This window comes from Cenococcum geophilum (assembly GCF_001692895.1).
Source record: "Cenococcum geophilum 1.58 unplaced genomic scaffold K441scaffold_64, whole genome shotgun sequence".
Taxonomy (NCBI): Eukaryota; Fungi; Ascomycota; class Dothideomycetes; order Gloniales; family Gloniaceae; genus Cenococcum; species Cenococcum geophilum.
Genome location: NW_027137622.1, coordinates 83,058 through 109,404, shown reverse-complemented (window position 1 = coordinate 109,404; position 26,347 = coordinate 83,058). Strand labels below are relative to the sequence as shown.

At 48.0% G+C, this 26,347-nt stretch overlaps 8 protein-coding genes across 8 annotated transcripts; 6 read left to right on the top strand and 2 right to left on the bottom strand.

Annotated features, from left to right (window-relative positions):
- The first annotated feature begins 814 nt into the window (after positions 1 to 814).
- Positions 815 to 3,083, top strand: K441DRAFT_668554 (uncharacterized protein). Its single transcript, XM_067650015.1, has 4 exons — positions 815 to 1,256; positions 1,309 to 1,498; positions 1,560 to 2,059; positions 2,108 to 3,083. Exons 1-4 carry the CDS (start codon positions 1,037 to 1,039, stop codon positions 2,842 to 2,844), a joined length of 1,647 nt encoding a protein of 548 aa, XP_067498234.1. The 5' UTR covers positions 815 to 1,036; the 3' UTR covers positions 2,845 to 3,083.
- Positions 3,084 to 4,827: 1,744 nt separating this feature from the next.
- On the top strand, positions 4,828 to 8,506 carry K441DRAFT_681565 (Pkinase-domain-containing protein; the record flags this gene model as incomplete). The annotated part of the gene is made up of 3 exons (XM_067651487.1): positions 4,828 to 6,423; positions 6,482 to 6,776; positions 6,852 to 8,506. The coding sequence occupies 3 exons, from the start codon at positions 4,828 to 4,830 to the stop codon at positions 8,504 to 8,506; spliced, it is 3,546 nt and encodes a 1,181-aa protein (XP_067498233.1).
- Positions 8,507 to 9,744: 1,238 nt separating this feature from the next.
- On the top strand, positions 9,745 to 11,191 carry K441DRAFT_302732 (uncharacterized protein). The gene is made up of 5 exons (XM_067641046.1): positions 9,745 to 9,897; positions 9,951 to 10,005; positions 10,147 to 10,252; positions 10,379 to 10,684; positions 10,801 to 11,191. The coding sequence occupies exons 1-5, from the start codon at positions 9,854 to 9,856 to the stop codon at positions 10,875 to 10,877; spliced, it is 588 nt and encodes a 195-aa protein (XP_067498232.1). The 5' UTR covers positions 9,745 to 9,853; the 3' UTR covers positions 10,878 to 11,191.
- A 506-nt stretch (positions 11,192 to 11,697) lies between these two features.
- On the bottom strand, positions 11,698 to 13,330 carry K441DRAFT_302768 (uncharacterized protein). Its single transcript, XM_067641047.1, has 3 exons — positions 12,805 to 13,330; positions 12,266 to 12,704; positions 11,698 to 12,206 (listed from the first exon to the last, which is right to left on the bottom strand). Exons 1-3 carry the CDS (start codon positions 12,885 to 12,887, stop codon positions 11,706 to 11,708), a joined length of 1,023 nt encoding a protein of 340 aa, XP_067498231.1. The 5' UTR covers positions 12,888 to 13,330; the 3' UTR covers positions 11,698 to 11,705.
- Positions 13,331 to 13,930: 600 nt separating this feature from the next.
- On the top strand, positions 13,931 to 16,081 carry K441DRAFT_668545 (uncharacterized protein). Its single transcript, XM_067650014.1, has 4 exons — positions 13,931 to 14,080; positions 14,139 to 14,184; positions 14,270 to 14,318; positions 14,374 to 16,081. Exons 1-4 carry the CDS (start codon positions 14,071 to 14,073, stop codon positions 15,643 to 15,645), a joined length of 1,377 nt encoding a protein of 458 aa, XP_067498230.1. The 5' UTR covers positions 13,931 to 14,070; the 3' UTR covers positions 15,646 to 16,081.
- Positions 16,082 to 16,436: 355 nt separating this feature from the next.
- On the bottom strand, positions 16,437 to 18,399 carry K441DRAFT_620583 (uncharacterized protein). Its single transcript, XM_067645936.1, has 2 exons — positions 17,539 to 18,399; positions 16,437 to 17,487 (listed from the first exon to the last, which is right to left on the bottom strand). The coding sequence occupies exons 1-2, from the start codon at positions 17,967 to 17,969 to the stop codon at positions 16,749 to 16,751; spliced, it is 1,170 nt and encodes a 389-aa protein (XP_067498229.1). The 5' UTR covers positions 17,970 to 18,399; the 3' UTR covers positions 16,437 to 16,748.
- Positions 18,400 to 19,493: 1,094 nt separating this feature from the next.
- Positions 19,494 to 22,266, top strand: K441DRAFT_302666 (uncharacterized protein). Its single transcript, XM_067641045.1, has 5 exons — positions 19,494 to 19,568; positions 19,622 to 19,904; positions 20,055 to 20,131; positions 20,196 to 20,376; positions 20,456 to 22,266. The coding sequence occupies exons 2-5, from the start codon at positions 19,745 to 19,747 to the stop codon at positions 22,144 to 22,146; spliced, it is 2,109 nt and encodes a 702-aa protein (XP_067498228.1). The 5' UTR covers positions 19,494 to 19,568; positions 19,622 to 19,744; the 3' UTR covers positions 22,147 to 22,266.
- Positions 22,267 to 22,470: 204 nt separating this feature from the next.
- On the top strand, positions 22,471 to 25,055 carry K441DRAFT_620578 (uncharacterized protein; the record flags this gene model as incomplete). Its single annotated transcript, XM_067645935.1, has 3 exons — positions 22,471 to 22,691; positions 22,842 to 24,079; positions 24,116 to 25,055. The coding sequence occupies exons 1-3, from the start codon at positions 22,551 to 22,553 to the stop codon at positions 25,053 to 25,055; spliced, it is 2,319 nt and encodes a 772-aa protein (XP_067498227.1). The 5' UTR covers positions 22,471 to 22,550.
- Positions 25,056 to 26,347: the final 1,292 nt, after the last annotated feature.

Here is a 26,347-nt window from a genome sequence, read left to right as displayed (position 1 = left end):
TGAACTTCGAAGACCAGGTTGTTCGTAGCCGTCCACCTCACCACGTACAGGGTGCAGAGTCCGATTTCGACGGGCCTTATATTATATATATAATCTTAGCTATTATACCCTTTTTTAAAATTTAAAATCTATAACTCCTTTAGAAATCCTATTAATTCTTTACTAAAATCTAAAATCTATAATAATATATTTTTCTACTACTAATATTAAAAAAAATATTTTTTTTTTAAAAATTTCATATCTTATAGATATTTAGGGTTACTATAACTTTTTTTATTTAAATTTTAATTTTAAAAGTGTGAAAGTTTATTATAACCCTTTGTACCCTTAAATTTTTCAAATTTGTATGGGAAATTGCATTTTTTTACTCTTTTTTAAGTTTATAACCTTATAACAAATTTTAATACTTTTTAATTAAAAATTTAAATAGAGAGAGTTTTAATAAAAGCAAATCCCTATAAGATATTAATTTTTTAAGTAATATTTTTAATATCTAGTAATAGAAAGTATATGCTCAATATAGCAAGTTTTAGTAGGAAGTTGGTAAAACCTAGAGACTTTTAATAAAGGGACTATGGATTTTAAATACTCAAAAAGTATCGCGATTACTAGATTATATATCTATAAGTAGCTTTAGATATTTTTTTAAGCTCTAGAATTAATTATGCGACTTTTATATAGTATTTTGGCAAAAAGTGTCATTTTTGGCGTGACCTCGGCACGGACACTTTTGACGAGGGACTGTAGTTATCGATAAAGCTAGCCGATCAGACTATGCCGTCATTCCCGTCCTCGAAAATTGGGTGCATCATGATGCGAACACTGATTTAACGAATCAACTGCCGTGAAATAAAGAGTAAGCACTGCAGTAAGCGCTGCAGTAAGCACCCCCACCATCTTGCGCTCCTCGCTGCATCTACCTCTACCTTTCATGCTTTCGCGACGACTTGTTCACTTCACCTCTCGGCACCTAAACAAACCTCTACAGGTCCACTCGGCTCTTCAGCAAGCAGCTCTCAGCACAAGTATAAGAACAATGGCCCAAGAATATAGACTTAAAGGCATCACATCTCTCGATCTAAAGAACGGCGAGAAGCAGGAAGCTGAAGTAGAAGGGATTGAGAAGGGCAAAGTGTTGCTCGTCAAAGTGAAAGATCAGGTCCATGCTACAAGTGCCAATTGCACACATTACGGAGCTCCCTTGAAACTTGGTGTTGTCACTGGAGAAGGAAGATTAACTTGTCCATGGCATGGAGGTAATGTTGTCTAAGAAAACGATTCTAGCTTTAATATTAACAGTACTACTAGCTTGCTTCAATATCGCAACCGGAGACGTCGAGGACGCACCTGCGCTAGACCCTCTATCGAAATACGAAATAGTGCAGAGGGATGGTGTAGTATATATTAAAGGCGAGGAAGCGACGATCAAAGCAAACAGGAGAGTCCTAAATGTTAGATGTTCGGCTAAGAGCTCTGAAAAGGTTCTTGTAATTGGAGGGTTAGGCTAAGTTAACCATAAGAGTTATGGTATTCTAAATATCTAACTCGGCATCAAACAGTGGAAGCGGGACAATCGGAACTATCGAAGGCCTTCGCGGTGGCGGATACACTGGTCATATTACTGTTCTATCCAAAGAAGGCTACAGACCAATCGATCGAACCAAGTTATCTAAGGCTCTGATGGCGGATGTATCCAAGGTTGCATGGAGATCCCAGGATTTCTACAAGGAGTCCTCCATTGATATCATAGAGGATGAAGTGTTTAAAGTAGACTTCGCGGCTAAAACGGTTTCAACTACCTCAGGAACGACATATGACTACACGAAACTCGTCCTAGCTACCGGAGGCACACCAAGGTGGCTACCTCTCCCAGGGCTGAAGGGTGATCTTGGGAATGTCTTCGTTCTACGTACGATCCCTGATACGCAAGGAATATTGAAGGCGGTTGGAGACAATGGTAAAAAGATCGTAATCGTTGGAAGCTCATTCATTGGTATGGAAGTTGCCAATTGCCTTGCGAGTATGAAGAACGATGTGACGGTGGTAGGCATGGAGAAAGGTGATAACCCTGCCCTAGTATGCATCTCAAAGTCTAAAAGCTTTATAGCACCTATGGAACGTGTCATGGGCGCTGAGGTTGGCGAAATCTTTAGAAGACTCCTCGAGAAAAATGGTGTGAAGTTCTACATGGAAGCATCCGTGGACAAGGCGACACCCTCTGACAGCGACTCTTCCAAAGTTGGTACTGTGCACCTGAAAGATGGCACGGCGCTGGAGGCCGACTTGGTTATTGAAGGTGTCGGGGTCGCGCCAGCCACTGAATACTTGAAGGATAATGAAGGAGTTCAGTTGGAGAAAGATGGTTCGTTGAGAGTGGACGAATTTTTCGCTGTGGAGGGCCTTACGGATGTCTATGCTATCGGAGATATAGCAACATACCCCTATTACGGCCCTGGAGGTGATGGTAAACCTATTCGTATCGAGCATTGGAATGTTGCACAAAATTCTGGTCGTGCCGTTGCCAACGCAATTACAAATCCAGGCGCCAAACCAAAACCTTTCATTCCGGTCTTCTGGTCTGCCTTAGGATCGCAGCTCAGGTACTGCGGCAACACAGTCCGCGGATACGATGACATTGTTATCACTGGCGAGCCCGAAAAACCATCCTTTGTGGCTTACTATACCCAAGGAGAAACAGTAGTAGCAGTCGCAAGTATGATGAAAGACCCTTATATGTCCCAGAGTGCCGAGTTGATGAGGCGGAATAAGATGCCAAGCAAGAGTGAAATCAAGAAGGGGGTGGACATCCTACAGATCAGTATTCCGTCAGAGATCAAGATGTGAAATGGTTTGGTCGATAGTGTGCGACGGATCCAAGCGGCAGTTACCATTTTGATAGCATCTTTTTGGTGCATCGGCAACAATCAAAGTACTGGTACGATTTCATAAGAGCGCGCCGATTGTCATTGGCGATGTTAATAACTGATAATATGCAAGCATTAAACATGTCACTTATGGATAGCCCGATAACATTTTGTAAAGTCAGTTGGGGGATTCTGGGGCACAAATGAGATAATATGGGTTTGGAAATATTTGAAATAGAGATACATAGTCTATAAAAATCATATAAATGCTATGGAATGATTTGGAGGAGATTGAGCAGCTATCGCATGAACTCTCGAAAATTGGAATTGCATGTCAGAACGTCTTCTGTTAGCTCTTACCGAATAGCTATTAGAGGCAAGCAGGGATTGAGAAATTCAATCCACTAGACCAACATCGTTGGGTGGGCATTAACGCAAGCCAGATTTGATTGTTCGTAGAAATGTGCTAAATGCTCAACTGGCAGGCATATGCCATTTCCTACAATAGCAGGCTGATCTGTATAATTTTTAGCCTCCGCGATGCTAAACAGCAATGAAAGTCCCGACTGGGATCCTCGGTCGATATAAATGCGACAACTCGAGGCGACCTGCGAGTCATCCTGTAATTGGTAAGTGATTGCCGATAGCAAGGTTCCTTGTTGTTTTGGGCGGTCCGCAGTATTCGGAGGCGCCTTTGTTATCGCGATGAGAACGCTCTGCAGCCGGTGTGGAGCTGATGATGCTAAAGTTGATGTTTTCCAATAGCTTTGCCAGGAAAACACTGCGAGACCTATCGTGATTTGACTCTTATCGAATCCTGACGAGAAGCAAACGCGTGCTAGCCTGCCCGTGAATACCTGGAGAACAAAAAAGAAGCTTCTGAAAAAGCAAAAGTATTTGGGCTCCCGTGTTATCATGCAGTCCTAAGATATTTGTAAAATTAAGAACGGACCACTTCTCATTAGTGCTGCAGATGTCGCAGAGAGCGAGTAGGTCAGTGGAAGAGGGCATATTCATAGCAACACAAGATGTGTGTCAAGGGTGAAGCAGTTTCCCATGCTCGCGGCATGAAGCTCATTTGCAGCATCCCTACGTACCAGGTTGCAGAGTCGTCCAGGCCGAGCAAGTTTTGAAACAGCTACGATCTCGGCTCACAGCTCCTTTCTGTTGTCGGCGAGGGTGGCTGGGCGGGCGTTGTTGACAACGAGACACCCTCCTCTCAGCTGCTGCGTGCCCCGGCTCCCTGCTCCTGTCCACAGTGTCGACCGGGACTCTTCAAATGGATCGTCCATAAGGCAAAGGCAGCAGAATACCTGTCTGCATGTCGATTGCTGTTGTAGATTGCTAATGTTAACCGAGCCTGGGTGCTTCCAAAGTGGCTTATGCCCGCCAAACCGTCAACCCCTATCCAAGCCTGAGGGCCGAAAAGCGAAATTGCAACTGCTTGTCCGCCGCAAGCTCTCTCGGCAGCCGCAACCTACCGTTCGAACTTCTCCCTCTCCCCTCCACTCACGTCAATCTTAAAGACGACCGCCGGTAGCTGCGCTCCAACGGTGCTGCCAGGTGCCATTCGCTGTTGTCAGTCTGCCAGCGCCAGCCGCTGCGCGCCTGAGGCTGATAATCCGGACCAACACGCTCGCTTCAACGCTATCAAACCGCGCTGCATGTGAAAGCTGCACATGTTGGTCTTGACGGAGCTCATCAACATTCACGGTCCCCATTAGTTCCCGCTCGACAGCGCCCGTCGCCGCACCCAATTCTCCGCAGACGCCTTTGCGACAAGAGTCTGCGTTGATACCGACTGCCGCTGCCGCCTGAGGCATTCATGCACCACCGATCCTACGCCGTCTGCCACAACAGAAGCAATTCGAGGCCCTGATATACTTGGAGAGTGCCGGCCTCAGCACGTGGGTAAAGCCTCTGTCGGCTGGCCATCATCTTCCGCCATCAGCGGTAGAGTAGGATGTCTTCTGCAGCAGTGCAGGCTAGTGGACCAGCAATATCAAATCGAGAGTACCAGCAACAATCTTCGCACGGTCGGGATCAATACTATAACCAACCATCACCGAATGTAGCAAATTCCCCAGGATCATCAAGAAAACCTTCAAGACGACCAAGTGGAAATGGCGCGTCTTCAAACACTCCCACAACGCCTCAAAATCACTATTCACCCGCAGGATCGACCACATCGAATCTAACTACTCCCCGTGGCCAACCACTTCCTCCCTCAACGCATGCATCTCCTGTAATGTCTACCCCAGTAACCTCCGCGTACAATTCAGCTGGCGGACCTCCCGTACCCCCACCGCGTACGTCTTCTCACCACCGAAACCATACTTCTACTACTGCTGCTTCTGGGTCCCAGTTGGCCACAAGATCTCCAGACGATCGTCCATCATCTTCGAGGGCGGTGCAACAGCATGCAGCCGGATACGGTAGTGGAAGTGATAGGGAGAATATTCGCGACGACTCAGCTACAGCTGCTGCAAACGCAGCTCAGCCACGACGGAAAGCACATCCCTCTCCAAAAGACGGTCCTCGTCACCAAGGCAGCGGATCAAACAGGGCAAAACATTCACCTGCACAACCTACACACAGCCGCTCCGCAAACGCAGTTGGACAACCACCAGTGGGAACAAGCTTACCAAGAGAAGAAAGCACAGTAATCAACCGGTTAGTGGTTGCAGATCCTCAAGAGGATATCGCACGCGAAGAAGCACGCCAGGCAGAGGCAAGACCTGTCCCTGTCGGTGCTGATATCACACCGATAACAGGTCTTGGCCTTGTAGGAAGTGAAGGTGTGGATGATGGCGGCCGAGGAGCTGGTAAAAGCCGGCAGGATCATTCAAAGTCGGAAGGCTCCAGGAAGCACACGAAATTTGGAGAGTATGTTCTTGGTCAGACCCTGGGAGAAGGGGAATTTGGCAAGGTCAAGATGGGCTGGAAGAAAGATGGCGGCGTTGAAGTTGCTATCAAATTAATCCGACGCGAGACCCTGGGATCGAATCAAAATCGAATAGCTAAGATTTATCGGGAAATTCAAATTCTCCGTGGTCTGGAGCATCCGAATATCGTCCGCCTACACGAGATGGTGGAAACCGAACGGCATATTGGGATCATCCTTGAGTATGCATCAGGGGGAGAGCTGTTCGACTACATCCTTAACCACCGATATCTCAAGGATAACGCAGCTCGTCGACTCTTCGCTCAACTAATATCTGGAGTTGGCTACTTGCATAAAAAAGGTATTGTGCATAGGGATCTTAAACTTGAAAACCTCCTGCTCGACAGAAACCGTAACATCATCATTACAGACTTTGGATTTGCAAACACGTTCGACCCGAATGACGAACTAGGGGACGAGATTGAATACAACCTGACCAATAGGGAATTTGTGAAGAAAATGAATCTGGAACAGGTCAATGATGAAGGACGCCGACGGGGAGATCTTATGCAAACGAGCTGTGGCAGTCCGTGCTATGCTGCGCCGGAACTTGTTGTCAGCGACTCGTTATACACAGGGCGAAAGGTGGACGTCTGGAGCTGTGGCGTAATCTTGGTAAGTTCGATACCCTGTCAATTGCAAGTCGCGGCTTGATTAATAGCGATCCTCGCAGTATGCCATGTTGGCTGGATATCTACCATTTGACGACGATCCTGCCAATCCTGAAGGAGACAACATCAACCTCTTATACAAATACATTGTATCAACACCTCTCACTTTCCCAGAATACGTCACTCCCCACGCAAGGGACTTACTGAAGCGCATCCTCGTACCTGATCCGCGAAAGCGGGCGGATCTATTTGAGGTCGCTCGGCACAGCTGGCTCAGCGACTATGCCCACGTGGTTGGATTTATTACTAGCAGCACAACCACGTCAAGCGATATTGCCAATACCACGGTCACTTCCCGTAAGCTAAGCCAATTTAATCCCCCCCTAATGAGTGCCTCAGTCCGTGGGAGAGGACATGCTAACTGCTCTATAGAAGATCCGTTTGAAACACCTATGCTTGCCCGCAGTGCATCTGTTAGAGAGCCAGGGAAGCCTCATACTGCTGTTTCCCCTGTTGGAGGCCTTACACCAAAGCATGGCAATGTCAACAGAGCAGAGCAAGCAGACAAAACCAAAGGCCAACGTGATACCAAGCGTCGAACAGTTCAAGTCGAGTATGTGGCTCCTCAGTCGCAAACTATACGCGGGGAGGCATCACCTCCAGCCGCCTCTTCCAGTGCTACCGCCTCTGGAACTCCAAGAACGCGTGTCAAGACGGAACAAGGGCCAATCGAAGTTCCTCCAGCGGACGAATACCAATCTTCCACTACTAACATACGGACACAAACGCGACCCTCACCAGCGTCTTCAAGTATGCCACCGCCTACGCGACCTGCTCGAGATGCCCCACGAGCAGTCTCTGATTCAACTGCCTTCGGCAATGCACCCGTTACGTCTAGTACTAGGCCTTCTACCGGAGGCACTATTGGTGGAGGCTCAAGGTTACCCTCACGCGGTAATTCCTATGGTCAGCCAGCCGCAGCAACAGTCGCTCCTACAAATGCTCAGGGTCGCTTTTCTCAGCCTAAGGGAAAGCAATACTCTATCTCTGCTCCTCTATCACAACCAGAGCCCATGATAGGAGACCCATCTATAGGACGACCAAGCACGCAACGACTTCCCGCAAGTTACCAGCAGAGCTCAGCTTCAGACGCCCAAAATGGCAATCAGAGAGGACATAAACGATCCAACACCGTCAGCGAGACGTTCGGAAGAGTTGCATCCATCTTCAGTAGCAGAACATCCCATGATCAGAACCAACAAAAAGCCCAGAAGTCCTATCCTCCGACAAGTATGGCTGTCCCTATTGCAGCTGACGACGCTCCTCGGCAGTCAACAGAATCCTCACGTCGGACCTCCTTTAGCTTCAGCCGGAAGAATCCTGATCAATCCGGGGCTACTAAGTCAACAAGAAGGTTTTCCTTGATACCCGCGTCATTATCGAAGAATTTTGTTGGACACAAGGAAAAGGAACCAGTTCCACCCTCAACGTCGTACTCAACGACAGATCCACGTCGATCAGCAGGGGCGGCCCCACGCAGCAGAGGCCAAACACGACCAACTATGGCGTTTGGGAGAGGTGAAAGTCGCTCACCAAGCCAAAGCACTACGGGAAGTACAATACCGGTCCTCTATGATGGGCAGCTTGACCGCTCTCGGGATAGCCCCTCACAGCGCGTACGGGAAACGAGGGGCGGTGCACCATCCTCGGCACCTGCACAGCAGACCCAATTTACCGGCCAAAACTATCTACCGCCGATTGGTGATGACAAATTCCCTGGCCCTAATGCGCCGCATCCTGCCTCTCAACCATATCGTGAAAGGCCCTACCATCATGCCAATGATTCTGAGGCTTCAGAGCCTGTGGTGCCTCAGTCTCATCGTCATCAGTACCCAGCTGGCTTCAACAGCTATGATTCTCCTCAGCAAGGCCGCGACCGGCCGGGTGTGTTGCAAAAGAGTCGCAAGTTTGCTGATGCATATGACGAGCGGCAACAAGGACACCACGGTGGAAGTTCAGGGTCAGCAAAGAGAGTCATGGATATTTTCCGAAGAATAGGCAAACAGAGAGGAAAAGAGGATCGATGACTCCGAAGCTCGTCCTAAGCAGCGGTTACATTTGATTGCTCTGTTATTTCCAAAGTTTGCATGATTAGACGGAATGCTGGTGGAGCTTCTTTGAACATCAGTGTGCTTTGCTATGTCTTGGTCTTTTGGCCTCGCATACTTTTGTCCAGTCGTGTTTCGGTGATAGTACGAAAGGTTGGGAAATCTGCATTAGGCGGCGCAGGGAGTTGATTTGTATTGATTTCCGGCATTTTCTCCCTCCTTTTTGGTCTTCATCTGTGTCTCCTCGAAAACTTCATTTTACTTCCAGCAAAGGTGTACGCGGAGCGGGCGAACAAAGGAGAATATCTTCGTGGGGCGTGCGATTGAGTACCTTCAATCAATAGGTGTTTTTGTCTTTATTTCCTTTGTCAAGTGTACAAGTCAGACGTTTTGGACTATTTCGTTGCCGTCCTTCGCTGCTCCAAAACAGGTAATCAAGCGGAGGAGGCATTCGTTAATCGGGCCATTGTGCTTATTGGCACCCCCGCGGTATGCTGTGGTGGGATTAGGTCCTTTGTTCTTTTCACTCACTAGCTCATAAAGGTCTCAGGGCGGGACCGTGGTGCGTCTCGCAGCTAATGCGAGATTTGCAGACTGCGGCTCTATTCTTTCATGCTTTTCACTAGGATGGGTCAATCTGAGATACCTAGATAGTGTGGAGAGAGGTTATGAAGCTGGAAATTGAATATGGTTATAGATTATACATCCTTTCACGTCTGGAAACTTTGAGAGAGTTTAAGGGACCCTGAAGGAGCATTAAACCGGGATAAACAAAGGACAGCAGTCCTAATTGATATGCGGACACCCCCTCCTGACTTAATTTAGGTTCTTTCTGATTAAGTTAAAAAACATACGTTTAACTCCTTTACATTTAAACCGCAAAAATTAAATTATTTAAAATACGACTTTTATACCCGTAACACTTTACAAGCTCTAGAAAATTGTACACCTGCGGTTGCGAGCTTAGAAGCACGTGATGTTTTAACTTGATCAGGAATGATTAAACTAAATCAGGAGGGATGTCCGCGTATTAATTGGGTGTCAATCTACCACTGCCCTAAACAAATAGCGTGGGGGGATGCAAAGGGGTTGGTTACCAAAAGGGGTATTCCATCCGCCTTCACCGCCCTTCTGGTTTAGTGCTGGGATTGGTCAGGTGCTATCGTGAAGTTTCATGCCCAGGGGATTGGCGGGTTCCCTGCAGAAAGCGACATCATTGTATTCCCTAACCTAGCAAGCACAACTTGCGTCTTTCCTTCACCAACTACCTCTCTCTTTTCCGTACACTGTCACTCCTTAAATTCCCTGCACATATTCCATTTTTACATGGTTAATCAATTCTTTACTAAATCAACCACAATGCTTCGCTGGTAAATTTCCCTTCGCAAAGTAGTTGTTTCCTCTCCCTCATTGGCAATTGCAGGTACAAAGCAAAGCTACGCACAGCGCCATTATTGACACAGGGTGTAACCACGGCGGTATGTCTCGCTCAATTTCTGCAAACCAACATACAGCATAGCATATATCCAGTCATGAACCATATCTGAAGTACCACAACTTGAACAATCTTGCCTCAACGCACACCTGAACACCGCTAATGTGTTTTCCGTAATCCGCAGGTCCTCTTTGCAACGGGCGATACCATGGCCCAGCAAGGTGTCGAGCGCTCCGGCATTAAGAATCATGATCTAGCGCGAACAGGCCGGATGGCGCTTTATGGTGGAGGTACGCGTTCCCAACTTACTCAATTCATCCTGTCTGTATTCAGTCTCGCCTCTATACTATAACCTAATCAAACGCCATTCTCTCTTTGCATTCATCTAGTCAAATGCTCCACTAACGCTTTGCCAGCTATTTTTGGCCCAGCCGCAACGGCCTGGTTCAAATTCTTGCAAACTCGAGTCAAGCTACCCAGCGCCAACGGCACCATCCTGGCACGTGTTGCCTGCGACCAGTGCATATTCGCGCCGACGAACCTGGCTGTCTTCCTAAGCACAATGGCGATGCTAGAGGGCTCGAAACCACAGAAGAAACTGGATGCGGCATACAAGCCTGCGCTGACCAAAAATTGGATGGTGTGGCCGTGGGTGCAGATGGCAAACTTCAAGTTTGTGCCGTTGGAGCATAGGGTTTTGGTCGTGAATGTGATTAGCTTGGGTGAGTTTTTGGACCAGAGTTTGAAAACTGGCAGCGAATACGTGGATCTAGATATGGCCCGGAATGGTGGAAGACAACCATTGAAGAGACACAAGCTAAAACGTCAATTATTCTAGGTTGGAACTGCTACCTCAGCTATCTGAACAGCCAGGGCGGCGGCAGCAGCGGTGACTCCGACCTCCCCCCTTCGTAGAAGGCCTCCACATTCTTCCCAGCACCTAGGCAATTTGGCATACCCAGTCTTATAGTCACCAGTATTCGAGCATATCTCAACCCGGACGACGTGTCGAACCCGCAACCATTCTGGTACAAAAAAAATACCTGACATAGGAGTTGGACTTCGTAGATAAATGCGCGGACAAAGGCTGAATTCAGTATTGGACGTTGAGCATCGGAGGCAGCTTAAGCTAGCTTTATAGGCAAACACTTCATTTCCAACGGACTCTAGCAAGAAGGGAGTTGCTAGAGATACGTCTATTGCACTTCATACACAGCACAATGCGTTCGGAGCATAGCGAATGCAAATTTCCTTCTCATTCTACAATATAATACTCCTCCTCGTAGCCTAGTCACGCAGCAATTTCAAACGAACAGCGTACCAAGTCCAACGAGTCCAACTATCCCTATATCACACATAATCGCTTCAATTCAACAACGGCATCTTCCAGTTGAGCAGCAGACAATTCCATGGCAGGCTGTTCAGGGGGGTATGAGAAAAACAACAAATAAAAGGTCCTAAAAGGAATGGAGGTGATACAGCGGCCGTGAGAGCAAGATGACAAAGAAAGCCAAAAATAAAATATAAATCCCGCTTCGCTGAATGAAGACCCCACTGTCTAACCACTCAAAATGGCGCAGTGCTTCCCTACCCAGCTTCAGAAAAGCAGAGCCCAAAAATTCGACATGGCCCAAGTATCGCCGTAACGCCTTTCTCTGCCCAAAAGAACACATGCAAGGTAGCACCAATCCTTCACATCTGCCCGTTTACTTTTCTTCTCGTACATGAAATCCAATCGATGAACTAATCAATGGTCATTCGGCTCGGGGCCGGCCCACTCAACGCTGGCATTTCTGTTGTATACATCTTATCCGAATGATTGCCAGCGCCTGGCTTCCTTCTGCTGATATGCGGCTTCAACCCCTTATTAAAATTGTGGGTGCACCAGCATGCGATGATGATTGTTACCATTAACAACATAATCGTGATAATGGCAAAACTTGTGAGCGAACGCCGGGCAGGCATATAGTCCTGGACGCGACTGCTGTTCGCGCTGTACATACGAACAAGCTTAAAGAGGAAGTAGGCTAAAGCCGCGAAGTAGATGATGATGATACAGATCATGCCGGCTACTGACTCCTTGCGTGTCCAGTATGCAGCTAGAAGCAGGAGAACCAAAGTAACAGGGAGAGCGACAATAGTAAGGTAGTATTCGGCGTCAGAAGTGTTGTGGATAATGACCAGAAACTGAACGGTGAAGCCGAGGAAGAAGAAAAAATCGAATTTGAGAAGGGCGATATAAATCTAGATGTGTCACGTTATTTTTCTATCAAACTTTTCAGAAGGAATTTTGGCATGTGTACCTGGTATGTCAAGTACCTCCTCTTGAGCCTCAAGTCGGCGCTGATATGCTTGTAGATTGTCCACGCAAATTCATCGTAAAGCTTCCATGCAATGAATGATAAAAGCGCTGTTCCCAACGCCATGAGGCAAGGAAGGGTAATAAGAATTGGCTTCACAATTTCCCAGAATCCATGCTCAATGTTCCCCTGCACATCCAACTGGTGCACAGCGTCCTTGATCTGATCCATTTGGATAGCGGCATATATAAGGATTCCAATATTGTACAAGCAAAGCCCGATGACTTGAATGGTATTTTTTAGCCGCAAAGCATCGTAGACGAGAACTAGCTGGTAAATGTAGCCAAACATGAAGACGGCGAGATAAGTAGGAATGGTTCGGGATTGTTGTGTGCTTTCCGCTTTGCCTTTTAGACTAGCTTGGAATTTTCCGAATATGTACCTTTAAACAGAATATATCAGTCAGGTATGTTCACCAAAATTAATCTCAGGTTCTGTGAAGGCCACTTCTCTATTTTGCTCACGTGAGGGATAATACATACCCTTCAAGAGCCAACGCTACAGCCGCCTGGGCCACAGCAACGATGGCGAATGACCATGTCCATTTGGAATTGGGTGTGTACATTTTGGGGGTGTTGTGCCCGAAGCCTGAGCTGGCCGATGGATATCCTTCGCGGTGGTGATAGCCTCCTTGATGGAAAGGATGATAATTTCGATCCAAAGGTGGACCTCCGAGGAGGGATGCTCTTGCCTCGTGTGGTGAAATTTTGACCGGTACGTCAGCCGCTATCTCGCGGCTGGGAAGAGAGGGTTATGAGGAATTGTGAGAGAAATACGGATCGCGGCGTGCTTGCGGGTTGGCGCAGCACGAACGAGACCCAACTGAAGCAGTTCGGCGGTGGTGTTAGACTGTTATTCTAGGGAGGAGTACAGCGAATGGCGAAGTGGCGAGTGTCGTCGTACGCTGGAACCAGGAAGGTTGTGTTGCGGGTGTCGGGATGCAAGGAATATCGGTCGCGATGTGAAACCCCGGGAAGGCTTGGCCAGAGCGACAAGTAGGAAGCGAGCGAGGAAGAGTGCTGGGGATTATAATGATTGGAGAAGTGAATGGGAAATAGAGGAACCGACGGCGTTGCTGTTAGAAAGAAGAATAAGACGAGATAGAGTGAGAGATTGAGGCGGAAGAAGCTTGGTTCGTCCTGACCTGAGCCTTGTTTGAGGCGCTGAGGCGTGGAGTCGGGTCCCTTGTAGCGCTGAAAAGGAACTTTCTGGTGGGTGAAAGCTCGTCGCTAGGTAGGTGCACTCGTGCTCTCAGATGGTGGATTAGCGGGTGCTGGGGTGCAACACAGCGGTTCAAGAACAACGACGTCAATGATTAATTAATTTCCAAGTGTCCGCGTTGGCAATATCCACCCATAAGAGGGAAAAAGAGTAGGCAGGGAGAAGCTCCTCCGGCAGACACTGCGCTTGAGGCACGCTAGCGACACTCAGCCTCAAAGCGCTCAGCCATCGAAATGGCCACTTCGGGATAAGGACGAGGCTATTTTTGCCTGACGGCTAAGAACCGTGGCGCAGGGACAAATGTATGCGACGTGCCGGCCTGGACGAATCGCTGGCGGCGTGAACGCGCTTGCTGCTCTTGAACGGCTGGATTTAACGGTTGCTTCACGGCTGCTCCACGCTTGCTCGCAAGCGTTCTTCACCCGACCAAGCGCGTCATGTCCACTTCGTCTGCTTCGCTGCAATCATCTTCACCGCACCCAACCGCGACACGCTGACCTCCACTGCCGACAATTTGCGCTACAGATATGATCTCGAGTAATGTCACCTCCTGGCGCTGTCGCATGCTTCGCTTTTGCTGACGAGAGAAATATAGCTGAACAAATCCTACGCGACGCCGCCAAAGATGGTTCCATAGATTCGTAAGTACTGTGTTGCTCGTACTGCTGTTACCGCCCTTACCGCCCGTACTACCCGTACTCACCGTCGCGCTCTAACAAGCCGCAGAAACGAATGGCCACGCGTGTTGGAAACCGTCTTGTCGCGCCTGGATCAGGTGTGTCTCAATCCCACTTGTGCCGTTTTACTTCCGCGACTCACCCTGCCTCAAGATAGTCCACAATGATTTCCCAAAGCCTACTATACTTGTCCCCGAACCTCCGCCACCACCGCCTCTAGGAGCTATACCCAGCCGGCCCCAAGAAACTTCGGTTTCAAGCCAAGAGTCTCAATCCATAGATAAGGAAAATGCGCCTCCTCCACCAGCAACACCTCCATCTCGACCACCGGTCCCTCCTTTCTCTAGAGCTTCTTCCGCCCAAGTCGATGGCACACCTCCCGCCTCAAAAGGATCCCAATCTCTCCCAGCAGACATCATATCCTTCTACGTCTCTATCCGCACCACCTTATCAAAGAATTTCTCCCACAAACCACCTCACACAATCCAGCGCCTGTCCGAGCTAATTCTAAATCCAAAATCCCACTATAAACATCTTCCGCCATTCCTCCGCGCCCTTGATCGTGTGGTCTCCGTCTCAAGCCCCACAACTATCTTCCCGCTACCTCAAGCCGTGCTCCCAAACAACAGTGGCGGCGGCCTTCTCAATGGCACCGCACCCGCAGCGCCCAGCGCTCTAGGAAGTGACGAGAGTCTTGGAGGAGCCCTGCTTACCCCCATTCCCTGGCTCCGAACTGACCGTGGGCCCTCGCAAAGCGAGCTTGTATCTGAAAGCACAGAGATGGTCGACGGGCCTCATGGGGCTGGCCGTATCGAAACTGTTTCGGTTGTTAATGGCATCACTACCCCTCCTGCATCACCCTCATCTACCACTACCGCATCTAGCACCACGCTCGCTCCGAATGGCAACGGCTCTACTTCAACATCGCCATCGACGAACGACTCTTCTCTTCGAGATGCTGGTGCCATCACCCAGGGTGAGCTCCTACGCCAAGAACAGGAAGCTGGTGTTGTACCACTCTCTCAGAGCAGTCCGCAGGCGCGGCGTAACGTTCATCCAAACCCCGACGCCAGTTCAAATGGGCAGGTCATGGAATCCGTCGAAGCAGAAGAAGAGCACCCCCATGCGCGAGGGCCAGAGGAGATCGGGATGGAAGACATGGGTCCGCAGAGCCATCGAAGTGAGAGGCAGGGTTTAGACATTGAGGCTGCGGTTGGAAGGCCAGCGGTACGGCATGATGAGCGTGATGGGTCGGGAGACGAGAAAAACGGTGACGAGATGGATGTCGAGGCTACAGCAGATGAGACAGAGAAAGCTGCAGATAGCACTGTTACTATAGATGCTAATGGAAGGACAGAGGAGGAAGCGAAGATAGGAGAAAGTGATGGCGAGATGCCCGATGCGGTGGATATCTCCACACGGTAAGGGGTAGTTTACATGTGTTCATCGAGTTTTATTAGCGGCGTTCATAGAAAGTGGCAGCTCAGCCCACGGGCTGAACTGGCCTGGATTGCGGCTTCCTGCGGAGAGGGTTGTCTCAGGCGCATTAGGATTCGGTATGAGTTCAGAACCCTCATGGTACTCAATCAAGACATGAAATTCTCTTGCTACCACCTTCCTAGCCTATATCCAATCGTTATCTCTATTTCGTAACGGTATCCATTCTGCTAAGATTCATGTCTTCATTCAATCATAGTCCTAGATCGGCTCAGCCCCTGGGCTACCTCGCATTTCAAAATCCAGCGATCAATTTAGGTGGCCTCGCGCTCTAAGAACGTTTCAGTATGTTAAATCATTCTACAACTCACTCTTGAATCAACCCCTTAAGGGAAATTTACCAAAATGACAACCCATTTTCGGTGTTTCCAATTTAGGAAACCCGACCACAGATGTATTCGGAGCACATTTCGCCCCAATCCGGCTCGAACACTACTGAATATTCTGGTAAACCCCGGAATGTATTTCTCAAGTAGCAGACTTTTCAATAAGCACGCTCTTCAAAGATATTATCAGCACCTAAACTATGGTTCCGCAATCTCAACCTGTGTACTACCCCCTTTGAGAGGAATAATAAGGTAGAGTGAAATGCCATAATCCCTGATGAACATCAAAGGTCGACTTTTGCTGTCATTCAAAGCTAGAGTAACTTACAACACTCACCGCTGGTTGGCATGCAGAACTACCAAGGCGTAGATATCCCAAAGATAGCCAAATGTAACATTAGACTTATAACCAAGCGTACGTAGGTGATATATATGCCGACCGTCATAACCCTATCGCTCACGTTATCACCTATGTTAGATACAATTTAAAAACTACATATTATATACACAAGGAATTCTAAATTTATCTACTTGGAGACCAAATCAAGCCTACGCCAGCCCAATGCCTTCTCGTGTGCACACACAACCATACTAGAACGGCCATAGTCAATAAATACGCAAGTAAAAATGCCCAAATTACAGTCTTACCCCGTCAAAAGAGTCCCCTTTTCCTTCCCTTCTTTTGAACTATCCCAATAAGCTCTATTACGTGTCTGGTGTTCTCCAGTTCTTGTACAAACAACTGCAGAGGCTCCCCTGATCCTGTGGGTCTAGCCCGTCCGTAATCCTCTCCCCAATCACTCCATTATTCAACTTATAACAATTTGGTACGTCCTGCCCGCCGCCAATGATCTGTTCGGCGCGCACCGCGAATGGCCAAACAGGGAAACTTGGGTTGCCGCTCTGCTCTCCTAGCGAAGTGTCTGGATATGATTTGGCCATCTTAGTATATAGATACGCCTGGAAAGTTGTGCCGTTGTAGAAGCATTCCGCAGCGCTATTGTCCGAAGTAAGAGCGGAAGATGGAGAGACGATTTTGGTCTGCGTGACTTGGAAGCGATAGCGTTCGGTATCGAGCCCACTGTCTAGGAGATCTAGGGGTGCGTTGGAGAAGGAAATAGAAAATGGGTTTGTGGTGCTAGAAATTTCGTAGGAACCGAATGAAGGTGAGGTGATGATCCAATTGAAGGTCGCCATGGCTTTATCAGCATCTGTATTGTAGATTGTATAGGGATAGCACGTCCAGGTCGATGGGTTAGCGGTGCAGTTTGTCTGTACTGTGTCCAGGAAGGTTATCATACTGTAAGAGCCGACAGGGAAGTCTGAGGGCGTGGCGGAAGGGGAAAGGGAAGCGGTGCTCGTCGGAGTTTTGCTAGGTGCTAAGAGGACAGAATTGGATGCTACAGCAGCAACGGTTTGCTCTGTTTGCGGTATTTGGCTGCTGCTTCGGACGGCTAATTAGTGTAATGCTAGGAGCACGGAGAAGGTTGCATACTTATTGCTTGAGCCTTTCTTCTTTAATCCAACAACCACGCCAATAATGATCGCGATCACGATCGTAAGCACGACCGCAATAATAAGTCCCAATCTTTTCCATCCTCCTCTCTTCGCAATCTGCTTCTTGTTCTTAAATGCTCCCAGCTTCTCTCCAGAAGCTTCAGACCATACGCTGATTGAATGGCCATAAGATGTTTGAGAACCATGCGAATAGTCCTCTAGACTCTCTCGCGGAACATCTCCTAAACCTGCAAGGGCGCTTTTTCGTAGCGATGCTCTATATGAATCTCTCGGTTTTGCTGTCGGGTTATCACCGTTCTCCAAAATGATAGACAGACGCTGACCTGCGGGCGTTGAGATCCGTTTCGCAGGTGGAAGCTCGGGCCCAGATGCCTGAGACTTGGATGATCGATTAAAGAAGCTGCTCATGGTGAAAGGTCGTGCTGGATCCTGTCTTGTAACAGTCGGATGGGTATCTCAGAGCTTGGGCATGCCCAATCGCGTGTGCAGTGCCGAGCCGCAGCGACGGGTGCCAAACAACTGCGGCTGCAAGCCCCTACTGAAGGACTAAATGACTCAAGAGTTCAGGTCTTGCTGATTGCAGTCAATCAGACATTTTCGACGGCGACGCTATAGTAGATGCGCTTTGTTAGCTGTCTGCTTTCGGAGGTTGAGAAGAAAAGCCAGCCCAGCCGTGCTGCAGCGCTATTCCAAACTCGCGCACAAAGTACACACGCGGGAGGGCTGCACACCATCCTCGAGATGATGTTGTCACCATCTCCTCCGAGGCTTTGGAGCCATCCTCGTGTTTGGGTAGCGCCGCATTAGCACCAATTGAAGTGAGAAGGCTAGAACTGGGGCGTTCCGAAGTGCAAACGTAGGTGATAGGGTTATGAAGGCGCCCCTGGTTATGAAGGGTTTGAACATCAAAATAAGCACATAGACAAAATTGGTTTGCAATACCTGCAAACCTTCATAACCAGGGACACCTTCATAACCCCATCAGTTAAAGGATGCCGCAGATCCCATTCTCTATGTTGCTTATCCCGAGCTGCAAGATTTAGGGAGAGCTTGCATAACATTCGCCAAAGTCCCTTTCTTGTGGCGCGATTAATTTGTGGTCTTCACACGGTCCAGGTCGCTTTGGGTTTCTGCAGGTACGGCCTGTACGAGCTCCAGTGTCCCCCTGCACAACACACACAGCAATTTCGCTTTGTACCACTAGAGACTTTCAAGTTTAACTCTTATAATTAAGCTTAAAAATTAAAGGCTTTGCCTTTCTTGCGGGTGCACGGCTCTTTTGGTTGACGAGTGATTACCTCAATTGCTGTGTGTGTTGCGCGCGCACAGAGGGGGGAGCTCATGCAGGCTGTGGTGCACCTTTATCCCTTCCCCTGGTAGCGCCCTACCATTTGGTGATCCGTGCACTGGCAAAATGATAATTTAGCATCTCAACTTGATGCGATTGGTTCTATTGGCTTTGCTCTTATCGATAACCGTAGGACGTATCTGAGAATAATAGGGTGTTTGCGGTGGACATTTGATGTCTAGGTTACCAGAGTGCCTAGCAAGTGACATCGCACTCCATTCTTGAACTTCTGGCTACGGTTCGCTTGACAATATACCCACCATTTCTTAGTAGCAGGTTATAACGATGCAGACAGTAAACTATTGCTGCCGGCGGCAGGCCTCACTTACAAAGGTGCTCCCTCGCTTGCGCCTAAGAGGATGACCTCCCAGTCTTTGCTCCTCTGAATCTCGTCCATTGCTTACCACTTTTGCACAATTTGTTGATGAAGAAGCCTGGACCAGCCTCTCTAATTTCAGTTCAAAATCATTCTGCCTTCGAACTCCTTCCTTTTTTCTGAGTTCGTGTTGATTCCCAAGGTCTAGTCGGAAGCAAATCGTGGGACGACCTCAACTTCCAGTAGTTTCTCTTTCAACACATCCGCCCCAGACCAGCACACACGCCAACCGTGGCCACAACTTTGTGGCCCATCCTGCAGTGGCAGTAAGAATTCAATTCCTGTTAGGAGCATCCACTTCTTTTGTTTTATGATTAAACTAATTGCATACCATAGTCCCGTTGTCCTCCTGCCCAGTGATATCTTAGAGTTGACAAGACTGTGCTGCAAGTCAGCGGTTCCTACATCACCTTGTCTTTGAGTGTAAAGAACAGCATTCTGCAGCTCTTCGCCGTCAAGATGTCTGCCGGAACTGTTGTAGTGCCTATCCGGCCTGGTTCGGATGGTGACGCAACTCATCAGCCAGACCACAGCACGCACACCTTGGTTGATCCACCAACATTGTATCTAGAGAAAATTGCTAGTCTATGGATGGAAAGCAGAGGCGAAGCACTGCCTGGTAAGTTTTATCACATTTACATTCCATTCTTCTTCTAGTACTACTTCCGACGCCAAACATGGTCAAACAAGGGAACATTCACTTCATGGTGGCCGACTTTATCTTTGATCCGCACATCCCACAATTTTTAGATCTTCTGACTACGTATAGGCGTAAGATATATGCTTGACAAACTGCCAGCTGGATATACGCTCTACCAAAAACCAAGGATTGGTACCCCGAAGCATGTAAGGGCATCTTCGATTGTTGAAATCAAAATGGTTGAGTTCTTACGAAAACACATAATATCAGATCGATAAGTGGCTCTTTGGTCATCCCACTCACAAATATTTTGACTCACCAAATCGGTTTTTTCCACACTTCAAGCACCTAATGGAAAATGGAGGCGATAATATTGGCTGTATCTGCACAGTATGTCAAACCAAAGGAGGTGGTCGAATTCCTAGTATAGCAACAGGATCTATCGCAAAACGTAAGTATCCGCAGGAATATCTCGTCTATTGCATTTCACTTCCAATACTCTCTAATTCTTAGTGCTAATTTTATTTCAGAAAAGGGCAGATCAAAACCCTTAAGACCTGATGCCGATGCTACGCGCGTCGACGATGAGGGAACCCCGGACGTGTACCGAAATCTTATCGACAAGCTCAAGCGTACGGGGTCTGTTGATGAACCGATTAAAGAGACAATGAGTTTGGACTGGCGAGCTGAGCGGAAGCTTTTGCCGGCGATGTTAGCTAAGATCTCCAATCAGCCTGCTTGGGTCCCGCGAATGGCTGAAATTGTTCTCTTTGTGAAAAAGATTGGTCCAGGCGAAGAGATCTGCCGAGACAACAAGTCGGGCGAGTACAAAATCTACAATCACAAAATGCAAAACTATACAGGATTCCCCCGCTGGGAAGCTGGTGTCATCGGGCAGCCGGCTGCTGAAGCTGTAAGTATCGAAGACCTTGTGGTTGAAACCGGAAAGGAATTTCAGGTCAATTATTCAGGTTTTCGGGTGGAGCCATTACCAAATCCCAACGACAGCAACAAGACTTTATCAAAGCAGTACAAATACGTTCCCTTGCATCATACTAGACCCTTCGTATTTTGGAGAGAATTCCTCAATCACATACCCGAAGACGAGTGGCATCCCACAATCAAGCACGCGTTCACAGTTATGTCCTCGTTCTCACTACTAGACAAGTACAAATTCAAGGGAACATGGCCATCAGCATCAATCTCATGCAGAGGGATATTCATTGGGTCAGAGCTGATCCTCATTGGGGATGTTGTTCGGTTGGTGCCAACATCAGAGAATTCGCCCTGCATTGATGTTCTGCAGATTTCCGCTATCAAGTTAATGCTCTCAAATATTGACAGAGCAAACGATAATGATTACGATGAAGGCCATCCCTACAACTCTGCAGTTCACATTAGTGGAAAGGGCTTTACCCTAGACCCATCTCATTCTGCTAGTGGGGGCCGGCTCACTGCCAATAACGGAACCGAAAGCCATTTCCCAAACTCGATGGATGGTTATGAGAAGTGGTACCCCCGGCATGACCTAACAAAGGAAATGGTAATACCTTTCAATCGTATCTTAGGTCGATGTTTCGAAGCGGAAGCAATGATCCTTTGGTTTCCTCAGACCCAGTCACATGAAAGTGGCAATAACCTAGCTCCTGACCTCAACGAAGGTCTCTCCGGGATCTACCAAGCCAGAAAATACTCGTCACAGCATGATAAGCGTATTAGCGATGGCAAACGCTGGTTCTGGGGTGACTCTCGAACCGATGCGCTAGATCTTGAGACTTTGAATGGGCAGGAAGTCGGACGCCATGACACAAACCGGGACCCCAACAAATGGAGAAAGTTAATCAAAATCATCGAGGGGTTTGCGAATGCCGAGGAAAAGATTGCACTAAAACGCTCAACCCTAGAGCAGAGGCCTTTACGCGGGTATCTTGCCTCAAATATTCTCGTGCAAAATGCATTCCAAAATATCGACAGTGAGATCGAGGATGTGGCCACTACGCGTGAATCGTCTGCAGTACCAAGAAAACGGAGCCATAGAGTCGCCACTAGTAACGAATCAGAGGGTGCGCAATTTGTCGGGGATGACGAGGCAGATGAGTTTGTAGATGGACTCATAGAAGAGAACAGCTTCCCTGGTGCAGCCCAAAGAGAAGATGATGGTGACGTGGGTATGGCAGATGGCGGGCAGAAACGGCCAAGGGCTGTGGTCGTAATTGATTGAGTATTGCTCTGCTTTATGATATGAACCTGAGTACCAGTCGGCTTGCTTTATCAACCAAGACTGTGCCATCAAATAGAGAAGGCTAGTAAACTGTACCGTTAAAAATGTTTGGCAGAATGGAGAGCTCCACGTGCAAGGCTTCCAAATGCGCGTTCATGTCCAAAGCAATAATGCGGTGACTGAACCTGGCCCTGATCGACGCAAGGTGTGTACATAAACCTGTTTGCCGAGAACAACTCATGTTGTCGCGCCTGCATGACCTTGACGCTTTTCCACACTTCCACGTTACCTGTCCCTCCACTCCAACCATTCCTAAGCTCCTCCGTGCCAGCACGACAAGATATGAGTATCGCCTCCTTGAAAGGCTTCTCTACCCCCAAATTTGCGACTGCCTACCGGTAGTCATGGAGGGGTCGTCTCGGCCACCGGAAAGCAGCATTCCGCAATGTTGCTGCGGTAGGACCGACTGTCCCTTCTTAGCTCATACCGGCACTCTTCTAGAAGGACTTGAGCGCGATGTACAGACTGCCGCTCGGCTTGGCCAGGTATGCCCTACCCCTTCTGCTCTATCTCTCTTCGTATTCCAGCGCACTTTTTTCCAGTCTCCCGATAAATTTTTGAAGAAATATATTGGATTCCATAAAAGCTACCTTCATCGTTAAATGTCCCAAATGCCACTGACATTCTCTCTTCAGGCCCTGTTGGTACGTCATGAAGCTTATATGGCAGATGCGGAGCAAGAGCGCCTTCTCATGACAGCTACCATCGAGACTTTGGAGCAGCAAAAACGTGAGCTGGAAGAGAGAAACGCACAAACCGTCGAGGAGAATCGTAGCCTTTTGGATCAGCTTGAGGGTCTGAATGATGCAGTCGCAGAATCAGATGCCCAAGTCAAAAGTCTAACTGCCACACTTCAATCCACCCAGGAAGAGCTCCAACGCCTAATCATCCTCGCCGCCCGAACCGAAAATCTGGAGAATCAACTAGCACAGCTTGAACGAGACCAAGCGCAACTCCAGGATACCCTTACAGCCTCAGTGGAAGATGAACGGACGGCAATACAACGATGGAAGAAGGCAGAAAGGACAATCGGGGATCTCCAGGACCAGATCGACAGAATCGAGCGCGAAGCTAGAGAGGAACGTGAGCGGCATGTTAAGGTTGTTGGGCGTATGGAAAGGAGAAGAGCTGTAGAGATCGAATTGGAGACCGCGGCAGGAAGACTCAAGGGGGCTGCAGCGGCTAGAACTGCTGGACGAGAAAAGAATGGCAGTAATGTGGTCTCACATTTTGTCAGAGACATCCTCCAAGACAACGCAAGCCTGCAGATGGGTATTGTAGAACTCAGGGAAATGCTGCTGAACTCGAACGAAGAAGTTGAGCGGTTGAGAGAGCAGGTACAGGCTCACCAGCCCATTCCCCTCGGCGAGGACCACGTCAAAACACCTACTCTTCAGAAAGAGTTGGGTTTTGAGCCGATTGTGAACCAAGAGCTCCATTTTCATCATCATTACCACGTGCCACCTGAACCTAAAGAAGACTTCACTAAAGCTAGGAGTCAAGCCAATCGTCGCGTACGGAAGAAACGCAACGTGGTTACTACGGGCCATTTCACCCCTCCTGCAAGTGTTCATACCCCTCGTCCATCAGTATCGAAAATTGGCGCGATCACCCCATCTCCTAAAGCTGCTGCAAGCAATTCCGCCTCAGCGGCAATACTGTCACAGACATTTGTTACAATCCCTCAATCCTCCCATCAGTGGTCGATCCAACCAAACCAGACAGGAACTTCCATTGCGGCTTCCTCGGCTCCAGGTTCCCCATACTCAAGTTCGCATCGTGCATCGTCAATTTTTGATCGGGTGTTCAATGATAATGCATTTGACTCTTCCCGCCCAACAACCCCGGAGAGCAATGACCCCGGTTCGCCAATGTTCTTACCTTCCAATGGATCCGAGGAGCTTTCCAGAAAGCTTGAAAATGACATACATAAGAAACCCCAGATGCCCGGCTCCCAGGGACTGAAACTGCCGTCGGGAACCCCAATTCGCAGCATTTCTATGCCTATCACTAAGTCGGCCCTTGCAACCGCAGCGATAACGGAGATCAGTTCCCGGAATGAACGAATTAATGACCATACCGACATAGAGGACCTATATCTCGCACCCTCGGGCCATCCGACGATACCAGAAGAGAACGAAGACACATCAGAGCGAGATTCTCTCTCTACACCTACACCACCATCGGACACCAGCACTGAAGACATATATTCTCATATGCAAACACAACCAGGCTTGCGACGAGTAGCATCTCACGAAAGCCTCTTATCCATATCCGGTATGGACATTCATACTCTCCGGTCCCGTCCCTCACAGCTTCTTTTACTGAATAACCAACGGTTTACATCTCCTTCTACATCTATTACATCAAGTAAGCCTGTGCTAAGCGCGATGACAGCAACAGCCACACGTGCTAGTATGTCTAGAAGGAACCTTGATAGTAGAACCTACAATCGCTCGTTGCTGTACGGCATGGCTGCAAACCAAAGAGGCGGACCAAAAACTAAGGAAATTAAGGAGACATTAGGCCAGAGAGTCGGTGGATGGGTATTCGGAAACTGGGGTTTTACGCCTGCGTCATCTTCGTCAACAACATCACGGGTATCTTCTGGGCCTACTTCGAATAGGACTACCAGTGTGAGCTCTCAGAAATATCATGGCACACCAAGTTCTGGCGAACCTTCCACCTTATCCTCTGAGGCTGCAGCGCTGGTTCAGTCGAGTTCACCACGCGGAACTCAATCGGAACCCACCCTGGGCCTTTTCGGATTAGAGCCTACCACGCAATATGAAGTAGTCGTGAACAATTTGGACAAACAGGCTCTGAAAGAATCGCTTGGAGAAACCTAGTGCTTTTAGAAAGTATATGACCAAGCTAGAGGAGTGATTCACATTCCCTTAACGATTATAGCTTTCCTTGTGTTCAACTCTGAAGTTTTACGTTTGAGCCCAATTTTGGAGGCGATCCAGGGTCTTTTGGGTTTTGTCTATGTCTCTTGATAATTTGGAAGGTATACTCTAACATGCAGAGCACGAGTCTCCCTGGCTCTTCTTTCATTCTAATGAGGAATTTTTAGCGGCATGATGTTGTAAGGCAATGAGGAAGCAGCAGCGTTCGTACGGTTGTTAAGTGCGTGGCTCTAAGGACCAGATGGTTCGAGACGTGGTAATTGGCTAGCACTGTCGCGAGTAGAGATGCTTTTAAATAGCATTACGATGCGGTTTCAACTTGACAGCACCAAGAGGGAGCTTCCAATCATCCTCCCAGTAATTTCTTATTTGTCTGCCTCGTCTTGTCCCACTCCAAGAGCGTCTCATAGTAGTTGCACATATGCTTAGCGTTGAAAAAGGGATTAAAGCCCACTGACAATCTCAACCTAGCGAAATGTCAGACGATTGCGCAAAACGTCTACGCACTGTTCAAAGTGCCATTCAGTTATATTAGGTTGTGTGCAGCTTCTCTCCCAGTCCATGAAACAGCACTAAATGTTAAATTATAAGCAATATATTAAGAGTTTGCTTTATAATCATTACATAAACAGTGTCTATGTCGAGAGGTAGATTCTATAAGGTTTCTAGAAATCTTATCCCTTAACCCCTTAGAGAATTCGCTACCGGATTTAATTGGGCACTTGGATTGAACCAGGTTCTCCGATTGGCTAGTCCCTTATCGATAACCGTATGACCTAAATCAACGGGTTAAGGGATAGAATTTCTAATTTGTAATTATATTTATAAATTAAAAGATTCTATAATTAGGATCTTCTAAATATAGCTAGTCAATCCCTTATAAATAGAAGGTATATAAATTTACTTTCTTTACTTTCTTTATATACTTTACTTTATAGCTAATAGTAGTAAGATCTTTTTTTAATACCTATTACATTATACCATATATAAAACTGCGTATATAGCCTCTAAGCTATAGCGCTATAGTTCTATATATATAAATCTCTCCTAAGCAGCTTAATATATGCTAATAGCTATCCCTTCGCACGTTAGAGTCCTTATAACGGCGCTATCGCAAGTTACCTACCAAATTCTGCCATATTCTGCCGACCTGCGATTGGCCCGCCTAAAGCTAGCGCCTTGGCGGCTCACCCTACATATTTGTTTACATCGGTCCTAGCGACCCCTTTTCC

What these genes read in the sequence shown, in the direction of transcription:
- K441DRAFT_668545 (XM_067650014.1), top strand. An exon ending in AAAGATGGTTCCATAGATTC is followed by an intron (nt 14,185 to 14,269) that starts GTAAGTACTGTG and finishes AACAAGCCGCAG; the next exon opens with AAACGAATGGCCACGCGTGT. An exon ending in TCTTGTCGCGCCTGGATCAG is followed by an intron (nt 14,319 to 14,373) that starts GTGTGTCTCAAT and finishes CCCTGCCTCAAG; the next exon opens with ATAGTCCACAATGATTTCCC.
- K441DRAFT_302768 (XM_067641047.1), bottom strand. Translation starts at nt 12,887, where the DNA reads ATGTACACACCCAATTCCAAATGGACATGGTCATTCGCCATCGTTGCT. An exon ending in GTAGCGTTGGCTCTTGAAGG is followed by an intron (nt 12,705 to 12,804) that starts GTATGTATTATC and finishes TTCTGTTTAAAG; the next exon opens with GTACATATTCGGAAAATTCC. An exon ending in GGAGGTACTTGACATACCAG is followed by an intron (nt 12,207 to 12,265) that starts GTACACATGCCA and finishes TGACACATCTAG; the next exon opens with ATTTATATCGCCCTTCTCAA.
- K441DRAFT_620583 (XM_067645936.1), bottom strand. Translation starts at nt 17,969, where the DNA reads ATGAGCAGCTTCTTTAATCGATCATCCAAGTCTCAGGCATCTGGGCCC. An exon ending in AAGAAAGGCTCAAGCAATAA is followed by an intron (nt 17,488 to 17,538) that starts GTATGCAACCTT and finishes AGCCGTCCGAAG; the next exon opens with CAGCAGCCAAATACCGCAAA.
- K441DRAFT_302732 (XM_067641046.1), top strand. Translation starts at nt 9,854, where the DNA reads ATGGTTAATCAATTCTTTACTAAATCAACCACAATGCTTCGCTG. An exon ending in CACAGGGTGTAACCACGGCG is followed by an intron (nt 10,006 to 10,146) that starts GTATGTCTCGCT and finishes CGTAATCCGCAG; the next exon opens with GTCCTCTTTGCAACGGGCGA. An exon ending in CGTGAATGTGATTAGCTTGG is followed by an intron (nt 10,685 to 10,800) that starts GTGAGTTTTTGG and finishes CAATTATTCTAG; the next exon opens with GTTGGAACTGCTACCTCAGC.
- K441DRAFT_302666 (XM_067641045.1), top strand. Translation starts at nt 19,745, where the DNA reads ATGTCTGCCGGAACTGTTGTAGTGCCTATCCGGCCTGGTTCGGATGGT. An exon ending in CAGAGGCGAAGCACTGCCTG is followed by an intron (nt 19,905 to 20,054) that starts GTAAGTTTTATC and finishes GACTACGTATAG; the next exon opens with GCGTAAGATATATGCTTGAC. An exon ending in AACAGGATCTATCGCAAAAC is followed by an intron (nt 20,377 to 20,455) that starts GTAAGTATCCGC and finishes ATTTTATTTCAG; the next exon opens with AAAAGGGCAGATCAAAACCC.
- K441DRAFT_668554 (XM_067650015.1), top strand. Translation starts at nt 1,037, where the DNA reads ATGGCCCAAGAATATAGACTTAAAGGCATCACATCTCTCGATCTAAAG. An exon ending in AACTTGTCCATGGCATGGAG is followed by an intron (nt 1,257 to 1,308) that starts GTAATGTTGTCT and finishes CAGTACTACTAG; the next exon opens with CTTGCTTCAATATCGCAACC. An exon ending in GGTGGTAGGCATGGAGAAAG is followed by an intron (nt 2,060 to 2,107) that starts GTGATAACCCTG and finishes AAAGCTTTATAG; the next exon opens with CACCTATGGAACGTGTCATG.